At 55.3% G+C, this 13,267-nt stretch overlaps 1 protein-coding gene across 13 annotated transcripts in view; it reads left to right on the forward strand.

The window, feature by feature from the left end:
- The window catches only part of LOC133352837 (microtubule-actin cross-linking factor 1-like), a 326,018-nt gene that overhangs the window by 12,435 nt on the left and 300,316 nt on the right, over positions 1–13,267 (forward strand). For 12 of the 13 annotated variants that reach the window (XM_061568768.1, XM_061568771.1, XM_061568769.1 and 9 more), the window contains exon 4: positions 8,011–8,317. In XM_061568768.1, the coding sequence (XP_061424752.1) occupies positions 8,011–8,317 (307 nt within the window). Of the gene's footprint in view, positions 1–4,368; positions 4,563–8,010; positions 8,318–13,267 lie in introns of those variants that run through there. The other variant, XM_061568774.1, reaches the window with a different exon arrangement.

Here is a 13,267-nt window from a genome sequence, read left to right on the forward strand (position 1 = left end):
CCATCCTCGTCACCGCCGCTCTTCGGCTGTCAAGGTTTCCAAGGTGGCCGTGGGGATGGCAGCACAGCACAGCAATGTGGGGGGGGGGGGGGGTGCCTGTCCACATCTACATTTGGTTTTGGTCCTCCGGTTGTGTGGATTGCGTCTCTGCACAAACGCCGGCATAAGTCGCCGACGCGAACACGACGAAATGTGCGAATGGAATGCTCACGGCCACATCGCCTTGAGTGCGTCCAATCATCGTAAAGCTAACGCTGACCAAGCGTTGCACGCACGTTGAACCTCTTTCGCACCGTACGTAGCCAACAGGCCGGCGTACTTGACGGGAATGCGCGCCAGCAATGGTTGCTTTTTGTTGTCCTGTTGTGAAGTAGCGCTTTTTTTCTTTCTTTCAGTAGAGACACATTTACCAAAAATCACGCACGCATGGATGCGTCGAGCACTTTTAAGTGTCGCATCTCGAGTGCATGAAGGACTTCCATCATCCGTTACAGTGCAAGGTCGGTGGTGCATAACGAGGGACGGCTCTATGTAGAGGCTGAGGAATCATCCCGGCAACACTGAACCATGAGGACAGCAATCAAAATAACAAGCAGAGGCATTTTTTAAAATTCCGAATTCGCTCAAGAAGGGCTCCACAAGTGACGGCATCACATCTACGCCTCTTTTTAAGGAAGGAAACAGGTGGACTTCTCCACAAGTCTGGCTGTCCGCCTGATGAAGCTAGTTGTAATTACTGGCGAAACGTCGTACTCTGATTGTTAATGTTGTTAATGTTGTGGCTTTGCTCTCTAACGCACCGGTTAGTGCTGTACTCGTGACGAATTGGCCACGATCTGTTTACGTGACAACCCTTACTATTCTTAGGTTTTTTCGGTAAAGTCACGTAGGTAAAAAAATAAAATTAAAATTAATAAAAGTAAACAAAAGATAAAATAAAAATCACGACATTTCGGAGGCAACACAAGCTTTCGTCTTCAGGCGGAACCTTACTAGTTGGCCGGTTTAACGACACATTTGTATATTTACGCGATCTAACCCAACAAAACCCCTCTATGGATTGTTATTGTTGTTCGCACCAGAGTCCGTGCACACATTTGAATTGTATCGGTCACCAAGGTCTCTATTATGTCGGCTTGCAAAGGGCACTTTCCATTCCTCCCGGTCATAAAAGGCGGTACGGCTCCGCAGAGAGATAGTCGGAGTCGGAGCGATTTCCTGCCCCAGTGAGCATGGAGATGGCGCTCAGCTGATGCTCACAGCCCTGCAGAGCCAGTGATGGATATTCCACATTCCTATGGCGGAGGCAGGGGGTGGAGGGTGGGCAGGCAGTCTGTCCGTGGCACGACCACTCTGTTGGCTTCCGCACAAATCGGTACTCTATTTTAACGACCTTGCAGGGATGATAGGCGGAGTCAACCCTTGCAAGCTGGGATGTGAACTGGCAACAACACGATATGGCAACCAAAGTAACACGAAAGAGGCATTTTTTTCCGAATTCGATACAACAGAAAATAACTCCACATTTTAAGAGCCGCGATGCAGTGTGAATACGAGAGGCGGTGGTCGTTTAAAATATAAAAACAACGTCACGAAGCAGCCGTTAAAAGAACCTCACGCAGCTTCGGAGATGCTGGTCTGCCGACCCCTGCGATGGAGACTCGTGTCGATTCTAACTACATCATCAATAATACCAAAACAATATATATTAAAACATCTTAAAGGGCCATTGCATTGGACGTCTGTAAAAAAAAGGAGTTCATAGCTCATCGGATTCCTCCAGTATGCATTTATATTCGGATTCTGATTTCAAAATATCTCAAAATCGCTGCACGATACAGTACATACAAAATACAATGATAAAATAAAACTCAGAAATATCGATATTATCCAACAGAAATGCAGTAAAATACTGCAATAGCGGCAATAATGACAACTGCGCTTGCATTATGCTAAAACCCAGTAATGATAATAATTAAACCCGCAGAATTGGTAAAATCTAATTTTTAAAAAATTACAGGACAGTGTTCTTGAAGTGCCACCAAATGGCGATGACGTCACAACGTCGATTGTGCCAGGCTAGGTGCACTTTGGGGCCGCAAGCATTTTTTGGCACAAAGACAAAGATCCCCCGTGTAGCCTTCACAGACCGTTGGAGGCAAGTGCTGCTAGCGAGTAGCACCCAATGAAGGCCGGCACGGCACACGAGCGGGTGTGGGGTGGCCACCACCAGAGCACGTGCGCATGTCAGGTCAAGTACGTCGTGTTGGCGGGGCTCTGGGTGGGGGGGGGCAGAGGTCGCAAACGGGTTTTGATTCCTTACCCGTACCCGGCCGCACCAGGGTCGCAAACGGGTACGGGTATCGGGTACCTGATTGCGACCTCTGAGATGAAGCCATGTTGCAGGCGCGGGTGGGTTGATTCTAGGAACTTGAATTGTGAGAAGAGACAAGACGTTGGGAAATGAGTGACAAACAGTTACTCACCAGTGACTCACGGTCTACCCGTACCCGTACCCGGCCGCACCAGGGTCGCAAACGGGTACCCGTACCCGGCCGGGTACGGGTAGCCGGGTATCGGGTAGGGTACGGGTATCGGGTACCCGGTTGCGACCTCTGGGCGGGGGGGGGGGGCAGGACACGTGGTGGCCGCAGTTGTCGTTGATGGCTCCGTTGGACAGGACCGGTGACAGAACGGCATCCGATGGAGAGGGGAGATATTTGAGAGGGTTGATCCATCTCCCCCTCCCCACCAGGGGGGAGATGGAGCAACGTGATCGGCTCGTGCGCTAGGAGTGGGATGGATCGTGGTGGCATCGTCGGAAGGGGGACTGTGCGGATAGTCGAGCTTTATTCAGCGGTGGATAGAACACGACTCGTGATGATGATTACAATCACATTGAGGCATTTCCCCTCCCTCCTCCCCCCCAATTCTAATCGAGAAACTGGCGAAAATGTCCTTTTGCGTGCGATTCCCGAAGAGATCAGAGCGGGATTAGCGATTTACTTTCGCTCCGCTTTACTATAAATCTTTTGCATCCCAAACTGACCATCTGTGCTCTCTCGTCGCGCCGTCTCTCCGTCTCTGCGCGGTTTCTTTCCTCCGGTTTTCCACTGCGCCGCGACGAATCGCGACGTCTCGCCCGTCCACCGAATCGTCTCGAATTGAGTTGATTATAATCCGTTGTTGTTTGTAAACGTCGTGGTCGGTTCGTGGTGGTGGAGGCTGCAGTCGGTCAAGTGTCGAACCAGTCACGCGCACAAGGCATCGCAATAATCGTCGTAGTCGTCGGCCATGAACAATCCGCTGCTGGATGATGACCTCCCCAAAGCTGTCGGCATCACTCACGATCCTGCGAATGTAACGATCCAGCCGGCCGGGCCAGATTACATCGCTCCATCTCCTCGGTTTGGCGCCCGCGTGGCCGGCGTCGATGCTTGCATGCACAGTTACATGCGCGTGTCGTTATCTCCCGGGGTCGATATTAATCGATGTATAATCGCAGCGTTACACACGAGGGGCGAACTCTCAAAAGTCAACACAGATGAGTGTCGATATCATCCCCTCACCCCTATCCCTCTCACACAATCAGAACTCCACTGCCCCCCCTCACCACCACGCTCCCCACCCTCCATCCACACTTCTCTCTGCCATCACCATCCTACTCCATCCACCACGGTATCTCCAACTCTCTATCCTCCCCTTCACCACATCTCCTCACTCCCTCTCTCCATCCATCGCTCCATCTTCTCTCAAGACGTCAATCCCGCATAAGCCCCATCTACTCTCCCCTCCCTCCCTCCATCCTCCCCTCCCATCCATCTTCCCCTTCCTTCCTTCCTTTTTTACGATTAGAGGAAACAAGAAGATGCTCGGTGTAGTGGGCACTTTGCTTCGTTCATCATTTCGTTTTTATTGTTTTTTTAATGCTTTGCTTTATCTAAACCCCCCCTCTCTCCCCCTTTCTCCCCTCTCTGTCCCCCCCTCTCCTTTCTCTCTCCTCCGTTCTCCCTCTCCCCCCCCTCTGTCCATTCTCTCTTTTTTTATCCTCCCCGCCCTCCATCCTCTCCTCCCTCCCTCCATCCTCCCTCCATCCTCCCCTCTTGTTCCTCCCTCCCTCCATCCTCTCCTCCCTCCATCCTCCCATCCCTCCATCCATTCTCCCTCCCCTCCCGACATCCTACCCCCCCCATCAGGCCTCCCCAGGCTAAACCCGCTCATTACCCGAATCACGCATGCGCAGGCTCCGACAACACCACACACATTGCCACACCATCTCTTCCCCTCCCCTCTCCCTCTCTCCAATAAATAACGAAATCACACAGGCACACTGAGAGGGTGCCACAGCGATCACCCCGATACCGTTACCTCTCTAAGTATCCTGTTCGATAAGAGTGTCGTAGAGCGATATATATATTCATACGTGCGCAGCAGTAACCCTCTGGAGGGAGGGAGGACGATCGTACACTCGGGCTCGTGACAAAGCCGCGTGTGGCTGCCCCTTCCAGCAGTGCTCTGCACGTCTGGGCGCGCGCCCTCCTCTAGCAAAAACCAAGGCGCGAGTGAGTACCATGTTGCTTTATCTGCTCTTTTTTTGGGGGGGGGGTGTGATGGGCGCCTGTGCGGTGAAGGTCGCCTTCGATGGCTTGCAACCCTGCCGCCACACTTGATCATCGTCATGATCTTCATCATCATCATGCGCGTCATCATCACTGGCATCATCATAATCGGCATCATCATCATCATAATGGGCATCAGCATCATCATAATGGGCATCATCATAATGGGCATCATCATCATCATGGGCATCATCATCATCATGGGCATCATGGGCATCATCATGGGCATCATCATGGGTATCATCATCATCATGGGCATCATCATCATGAGCATCATCATCATGGGCATCATCATGGGCATCATCATCATGGGCATCATCATCATCATGCGCATCATCATCATCACTGGCATCATCATCATGGGCATCATCATTATCGTCATCGTCATCCGCGTCGCGTCTCGTGTAAACAATGGGTCGGACGGATCTGCGAAGCGAGGCTGTCTGTTTAACTCGGCGTATGCGGCGTCGGCTTCATCGTCGTCGCCCGCCGCACTCGATCCACTGCTGGATGAAGGACTCGTCACCGAAGCCGCCCCCACCTGTCACGATGTAGCAACAGCAGCTGATTACATCGCTCCATCTCCCGCCCCCCTTCACCCGGGTGGAAGTACTCTGCCACGCGCTCCATTCGTTGCGCTGCTAATGCACGGCGCTTTTGTCAATCCACTGCTGGATGAAGGCCTCCCCGCACGCCGTGGCAGTCGACGTGGGACAGGGGAAGAGGTGGGAGGGGCGAGGGGTGGGGGGGGTGTTTGACCATACTTCACCACGCTGGGCAGTGCTAACGTTGGCCGTGGCCCAGGATGGAGCTCTTGAATTCGTAGCGCCACGTGCTCGACCATCGCGCCACCGCTCCCCACACACGCACAGATCTGCGTTGAAATTCGTTGTAATAATTACGAGGTAGTAGTAGTAGTGGTGGTAGTCATAATACGAGTGGGAATGTTAGTCACTGATTGCAGGTGAGCCTCAAGACTCTTTGACGTGAGGGTCCTGGCTCCTGTACCCCCATCAGCAGCAACGACTGGTTTTAGATGAAAGGTTTTCCCCCACTTCTCACCGTGATCCACCACCAACCCCCTAGCCTCCAATGCTCCGGGCATCACAGGCGTGTGACACCGGCCCCCACCTCGACCCCCACATAACAGATGCCGGATTGTAAGACGCTCCGGAAAGTAAGACGCACACAAGACGTGTGCCCAATGTCAATGCAGCCGAACGTCTCCTATTGCAACAAGACGATACCAAGATCCCCCGTATAACCTTAATAGACTGTAGGGGCAAGTGCTGTTAGCGAGCACCTATAGAGGGGGTGGGTGACCAGCACCACGCCCGACCGCCTTTGTATCCCCAGTGACGATGTTTACACACCGCACCAGGTACTCATTTGAGGCCGAGTCGACCTCGGGGAGGCCCAGGACCGGTTCAGATAATCGGCACTGGTGTTGGCCGTGAGCGGCAATTGAACTCGGGTCACCGGGTTCATAGCGCAGCGCGCTAACCGCTACACCACCGCTCCCCACACGCACACAAACACCTGATTATAAGACGCACCACAACTTTTCATTTAAAAATATAAGGGGGGGGGGAGTGAATACGTATCCCTGTGTATGTGTGTCAACATCAGCACTGGGGAGACAAAGACGGCCGGGCGTGGTGCTGGTCACCCCCACCCTCTTCGTGTGCCGTGCCGGCCTTCATAGGTGCTCGCTAACAGCACTTGGCCCAGCAATCTGACAAGGCTATGAGGCGGGTCTTTATCTGTGTATGTGTATGTACGTACGGAGCGCTAACGTTAACGGAGAGCGCGTTTGCGTTAGGAACCTGGCGATCCGAGTTCGATACCCGCTCATGGCCAACATCGGTGACGATTGTCTGAGCCGGTCCTGGGCCTCCCCCTAGGTCGACTCGGCCTCAAATGAGTACCTGGTGCGGTGTGCAAACATCGCCGCACGGCAGACAAAGGCGGCCGGGCTTGGTGTTGGCCATCCACAAGCCCCCTTTGTGTCCCGTGCTGGCCTGCATAGATGCTCGCGAACAGCACTTAGCCCAACAATCTGACAAGGCTCTAAGGCGGGTCTTTGTCTCTGTGTATTTGTATGTACAGGGTATGCAGTATTCCCGCGTGCGTGTGTGTTGCGTGGTTTTGTCAGCCTTGACAACTGCGCACTTTGACCACGAGGTGGCGCGCCAATGAGTCGACCGTGAAGAGCGCTGAAAAGTGAAGGCGCAGCACATGCAAGTGCCTCGCTCACTCGCTCCACTGCTGGCTGAAGGGCCTCCCCCAAGAGGAGGGAGCTTTCTCGAGATCCCTCTCCCAGAGGGGCATTTCGATGTTGGCCTCTGCTCGTTCACGCTCGCACCCGCGTCTTGGAAGAGGATGGGGAGCAACCCACACTTTACCCCCATCCCACGTGACCTGCCCGAGGGGTGGGTCGGGAAAGAACTCACGACCTCCTGTATACCAGGCGAGGGAGTTAACATCTCACCACCGTGGCGCCTATTCAATTCCTGCTCAGGGCCAAGCCCAGTGACGATTATCTAAACCGGTCCTGGGCCTCCCCTAGGTCAACTCGGCCTGGAATGAGCACCTGGCACCGGCGTGTGAACGTCGCCACGCCGGGGAGACAAAGGCGGCCGTGAGCGTGGTGTTGGCCACCCTCGCACCCCTCTCACGTGTGACCCCGTGCCGGCCTTCACAGGTGTTGCTCGCTAACAGCGCTTGCCCCAACACTCTGTTGAAGGTTCTACATGGGTAATCTGTGGTGCACCAGCGTGGTGAGATGTTAACTGCCTCGCCTGATATACAGGAGGTTGTGGTCGATCCCGACCCTGACTCCTGCTGCTGGAAATTTGGAGTTTGCATGTCTCTCTCTCACCGTGGTCGTGCGGATATTTCTCGGGGTCCTCCGGTTTTCCCCTCCACATTTAGAATCAACATCACCACGCGTTTAGAGTATTTGGCTGCTGTCCGTGATCTCCACGTGATCATGATGATGATGATACCCCACGTCGTTGGGCTATCACTTGTTGCCAGGTCGCTTAGTGGGCCTTACCTGGTTAAATAAAACAAATGGTTTAAGTGGCTTCACTTGAAGCTTTCGTGACTGCAGGAATTCACATTCTTTGGGTCTTTCGGTGAAGTCACGTAGATAGGTAAAACAAACATTAAACTAAACTAAAAACTACGACGTTTCGATCGCAACACAAGCAACTGTGATCAGGTGGGAAGAAAAATCTTGATGACGGTCGCTTGTGTTGCGATCGAAACGTCGTAGTTCGTAGTTTTTTTATTTTTTTACCTATCTACGTAACTTTACCGAAAGACCCAAAGAATATGAAATGGCTTCAGTGAATCTTTGCCATTTGTTGTGTACGCGTGCGAGCAGGTCAGCGGCCGCATCTTCCAGCGATCCATGTCTTCCTCCGACCTGGGCCTCTTCTCCGACGACGACAACGCGGGGCTGAGGTCGCGGCGCTCCCACCGGGACGACGACGGCGAAGATGGCGACGACGATGACGACGAGGAAGAGGACGACGAAGACGACCGGCTGAGCGTGAAGTCCGACTCCCTGCAGTGGCTGCAGGCGGGCGACACCCTGCCGTGGAACCTGCCGCGGCACCAGCGAGCCAAGATGCGACGACCTCACGAGTCGGTGCTCGACCCGGCGGAGAGGGCCGTCCTTCGCATCGCCGGTGAGCGCACGCCGTGGGATGGTGCGGGGGAGGTGGGAGGGGGGGGTATGTGAGATTGACGAGTGGCGGTGGCGGTGTTGGTTGTGCCAGTCGTCTCGGTCGCTCAAGCCACGGGCACCTGGGTCTGTCCCGCCCGTGACCTCGTGCCAGCGAGCTTTCGACACTTCACGCGGCCTTAAAGGGCACATAGGCTGGCACAAGCGTCGGGGTGACGTTACCGCCACTTGGTGGTGAATGGCGGTGGTTGTTGTGCTGTGGTCCCACGTGACTCTCCACTCTTGAGCATCTGATTGAGTTGTCACATCCCTGATGTATTAGTCCCCAGCAATGCCCCCACCCCCACCTCCAATCTAGCCCTTTGACCACCGGTGCCCCCGACCCCTTCCCCAGCGCCCGTGCCCCCTCCCTCCACCACCCCCCCAGGTTGCTAAGGCCACAATGCAAGGAGTGAGAGGTCACGATGCCTCGTGTCGACGCGGTGTTCGCGAGGCACGTTCCACGTTGTGTATTCGTGCGTCTGGTCACCGCAAATGTGGCGCCGATGTCCGCCCACACACTGACTGTACCGGAGAGCCTCGCCGTGCGGGTGCCACGTGAGTGAAGGCCCAGAGAGTCCCACAGTCGGGGTACCACGGGAACGAAGGCCCAGAGATCGCCGCCGCCACCGCTGAGAGGCGAGAGATCCAAGTCCGACGTCGGCGTTCTTGTTGGATCGGAGGGGTGCAGCAGCAGCTCCAGAATATACGGGGGGGGGGGGGTGGGGGGCGGGTGGGGTAGCGCGAGGTCATTCAGGACCATGAATGCGAGGAGGATGAGGACCCTGAATTTTAAGTGAAATTTAAACCGGCGACGGGTAAGGTGAAGCGGGTGATAATGGTTGTACAATATCAATATCGGTGACATTGACGGTGTTAATGGCGTCGCATAGTCAATGCCAATATCATCATAGTCAATTTTATCCTGTAACCAACCCATCATTGTTAATCATCATCGCCATCATCACCACCGTCGCCATCGTCTTTGTTATCATCGACGGCAACAGCTTCCTCTTCACCGCAATCATCATTCCTACCACCAACCCCATCATTGTTAGCAACCCCATCGTCATCATCATCATCGTCCTCATGGCTATTGCAACTACAATGCGACAATTGCCATCACCGCCATCGTCACAATTCATTAAAATATTATCACGTGGAAAAATCCCGAGAGCGTCAGCATCTCGTTTCGTTTACAAGGGCGTTCCTTCCATGGTGTTATTACCACCGGCATCACCACCACTCCCAAAATCACCAACACCACCGCCAACCACCACGATCATCAACACCACCAGCATCAACACCGCGACCACCACGATCATCAACACCACCACCACCACTGCCAAGATCACCATCAACACCGCCACCACCACGATCATCAACACTACCACCACCACTGCCAAGATCACCACCACCATCAACACCGCCAACCACCACGATCATCAACACCGCCACCACCACCACCACGATCATCAACACCACCACCACTGCCAAGATCACCACCACCATCACCACCACCACCACGATCATCAACACCACCACCACTGCATCCATCACCGCTCCCGCAACCACCCATCAGTATAATCGCCACCAGCACCATTATTACCAAGACCGTCGTCTTCACCACCGCCGCCACCATCACCGCCACCACCGCCGCCACCACCGCCACGGTGCCCTTGTGACCGCGGATTTGCGGTGGCGTGGCGCGGTCACTCCGCAGCGATTCGGCAGCCGTGGGACTCGGGCGGCCCTTCCTCCCGTCCACCGTTACACCCCCCCCTCCCCCGCCCGGCGCACGGCTGCTAATGGGTATTGATTGCGGCTACGGGGAAACGGGGAAGAGGAGCAGCTCGCGGGAAGGGGAAGGGCGTCTCGCGTGTGCCCTTGTGCCAGGGCGGTACCAATGGGGGGGAGCCGGGTAGGAGAAGGAGGGGGGGGTCCCTGTATGGGTGTCGATGAACCCTTCCACTTGAACTCGACTGCTACCCCAGCCACCCCACAATGCAATGGGGTTGGTGGGGGGCACTGTGTACATGTGAATGGGGTGCGCCACGGTAGCGAGATGTTAACTACCTCTCCTGGTATACAGCAGATCGTGGGTTCTATCCCGACCCTGACACCTGCTGTGTATTTGGAGTCTGTGTGTCTCTCTCCGTGGTCGCGTGGATCAACGTCACGCGTTTAGATCATATGGCTGCTCCAAATGTCCACGTGATGATCGGCCACTTCGTTGAGCTATCATTTATGGCCATGCCGCTTCGAGTTCTATAGCTCATTTCAGTTTTCAGTTTTTCACTTCAGTTTCATGTATTAGGTATAATGCTGTGAGCCATGCGGCTCTCGACTCGGGTGCAACCGCAACAAACAAACATGGGGTGGGGGGCTCACCTGCTGAAATAAAAAATAGTTTAGTTACGAGTTTCATTTAGACTCGGGCTGATCAGCGTGGTGAAGTATTGGTTAATTAGCTCTCATGGCCGACACAGTGTGGCAAGGCCTCCAACCAGCAGAGTATTTCGCTGCTGTACATTTCCGCGTGACAAGCCACTTAGTCGAGCTGTCATTTTCGGCCAGTTCGCTTCTGAAATAGAGCTACATAGCTCAGTGGGCCTTACCTGGTAAAACAAAAAGTAGTTAAGTGTGAACTTCTTTCGTACCGTACGTAGCCAACCGTGCTAATCGGACGTGGCGGGGCAGGGGGTGGAGGGGGGGCACAGGTTCGTTCAGCTCGGCCAGGAGATGGCAGGACAAGCAAATGGATTATTGAATCCATCTGTGTGGCGTAAAGCTTCCAGGGTTGTTTTTCCCCCGTCCCCGTTTGTACCGTCAATCTCCCTCGTTTGAATGATCGCTCCGACATTGTTCTGTCTCGACGGGTATCGTCCGTCTCACTTTTATCATTGTCCCGTCATTTGTATTGTTTCGTCATATTTGCATTGTTCCAACAAATTGTATTGTCCGTCTCGTAAGAATCGTTCCTTCTCACTGTTGTCGCTTATTTCGCATGTGTTCTCTCCGGCTCGTGTTCGTCTTGTTTGTTCGCACTGCTCAGGAGGCGGGGGGTCGCTGCCCGAAACGTCATCGTCACTCTCCTCTGTCTGTTCGGTCGCAGGGCGGTGTGACGTTTCGTATTTAATCGGCGCTCGTGCACCCACGGTGACTGCCAACGCTTCCCCGAATAGTTCCATCCCTGACACCCCCCGCCCCCCCCCCCCCCCTCGTGACCTTTCAAAGAGTCCGGAAGGAGCCTGAGGATACGTTTGGTGGGATCGTGAATTTTCTCGCGTGCCTCCTGGGATCTTTGTCTTCTACGTCTCACAGCTGAGACCCTTCCTCTATCTCCCGTGCAGGGGGTGAATAATTATTCCTACATTAGATGCATATATTTTATTTCAGCAAGTAAGGCCCACTGAGCACTTTTTTTAGAGGCGACCTGGCCACATTTGATAGCTCAACGAAGTGGCTCATCACGTGGACATTTATAGAAGCCAAATACTCTAAACCAGTGGTTCTCCACCTTTGCTGCAGCCTTGCACCCCTTTAGAGTTCTCAATCTTAAAAAAATATATCAAATGCTAATAAATACATGGGGTTTGATGAGACATAGTAAGTTGTAACCCACGTGCCTAATTTGTGTTTTCGATGATTTACCTTCTAAATAAAATCTGTCCATGTCTCGCACCCCCCAGAAAGGGCATCTCGCGCACCCCCAGGGTGTGGTGCACCCCAGGCATGCCCCGCGCTAGACTCGCGTTGTAGCGGGCGTGGTGCGCGTTGTAGCGAAACACGTTCCATTTTAAAACAAGACTCGCCGCGTGAACGCCACGGGGAGATCCTGCATGGCTGTTCTTTTTTTACGCGCGTCGACATGTTCGCGATTCCGCATTTGAATCGCGTCCTGAGATGCAGTTTAATTTAGATGGTGTCATCATCATCATCATCATCCGGAGTCAATGTGGCATCCCTCCTCCTCCTCGTCATCAGCATCACAATCAGGCGACGGCACAACGACGGCACCCCCCCCCCCCCAATGGCGCCCCCCTCCCCCACACTCTGCTCACCCCCCTCCCCACCCTCAGCCCAGCCACCCTCCGCCTCTCTCCCACCTCCACCCCCACCCTCTGTCCCCCGCCTCCGTCCCCCACTTCGACCTCCACTCTGCACCCACCCTCCTCCTTCCCCTCCTCCCCTCCCCTCCTCCCCCACCCTCCTCCCCTCCTCCCCCACCCTCCTCCCCCACCCTACGCCCTCCCCTCCTCCCACACCCTCCGCCCCCACCCTCCTCCCCCACCCTCCGCCCCCACCCTCCTCCCCCACCCTCCGCCCCCACCCTCCTCCCCCACCCTCCTCCCCCACCCTCCGCCCCCACCCTCCGCCCCCACCCTCCTCCCCCACCCTCCTCCCCCACCCTCCGCCCCCACCCTCCTCCCCCACCCTCCTCCCCCACCCTTCTCCCCTCCTCCCCCACCCTCCACCCCCACCCTCCTAACCCCCCCTCCGCCCCCACCCTCCGCCCCCACCCTCCTCCCCCACCCTCCTCCCCCACCCTCCTCCCCTCCTCCCCCACCCTCCGCCCCCACCCTCCTCCCCCACCCTCCTCCCCCACCCTCCGCCCCCACCCTCCTCCCCCACCCTTCTCCCCTCCTTCCCCACCCTCCGCCCCCACCCTCCTCCCCCACCCTCCGCCCCCACCCTCCTCCCCCACCCTCCGCCCCCACCCTCCTCCCCCACCCTCCTCCCCCACCCTCCGCCCCCACCCTCCTCCCCCGTTATTCGTTGATGCCGCGAGGTGGCGCCACGCGCCTCTCGCTTTGTTCCCAAAGTGCCACGCCCAAAGTGACCGTCGCAGCGACGTTCGTCAAATACACTGTGTCTCTGTGTGTGCCCTTAAACGGGGGCAAAACATATGAAA

This window comes from Lethenteron reissneri, chromosome 42, assembly GCF_015708825.2.
Source record: "Lethenteron reissneri isolate LAM-NWPU_2019-01 chromosome 42, ASM1570882v1, whole genome shotgun sequence".
Taxonomy (NCBI): domain Eukaryota; kingdom Metazoa; phylum Chordata; class Hyperoartia; order Petromyzontiformes; family Petromyzontidae; genus Lethenteron; species Lethenteron reissneri.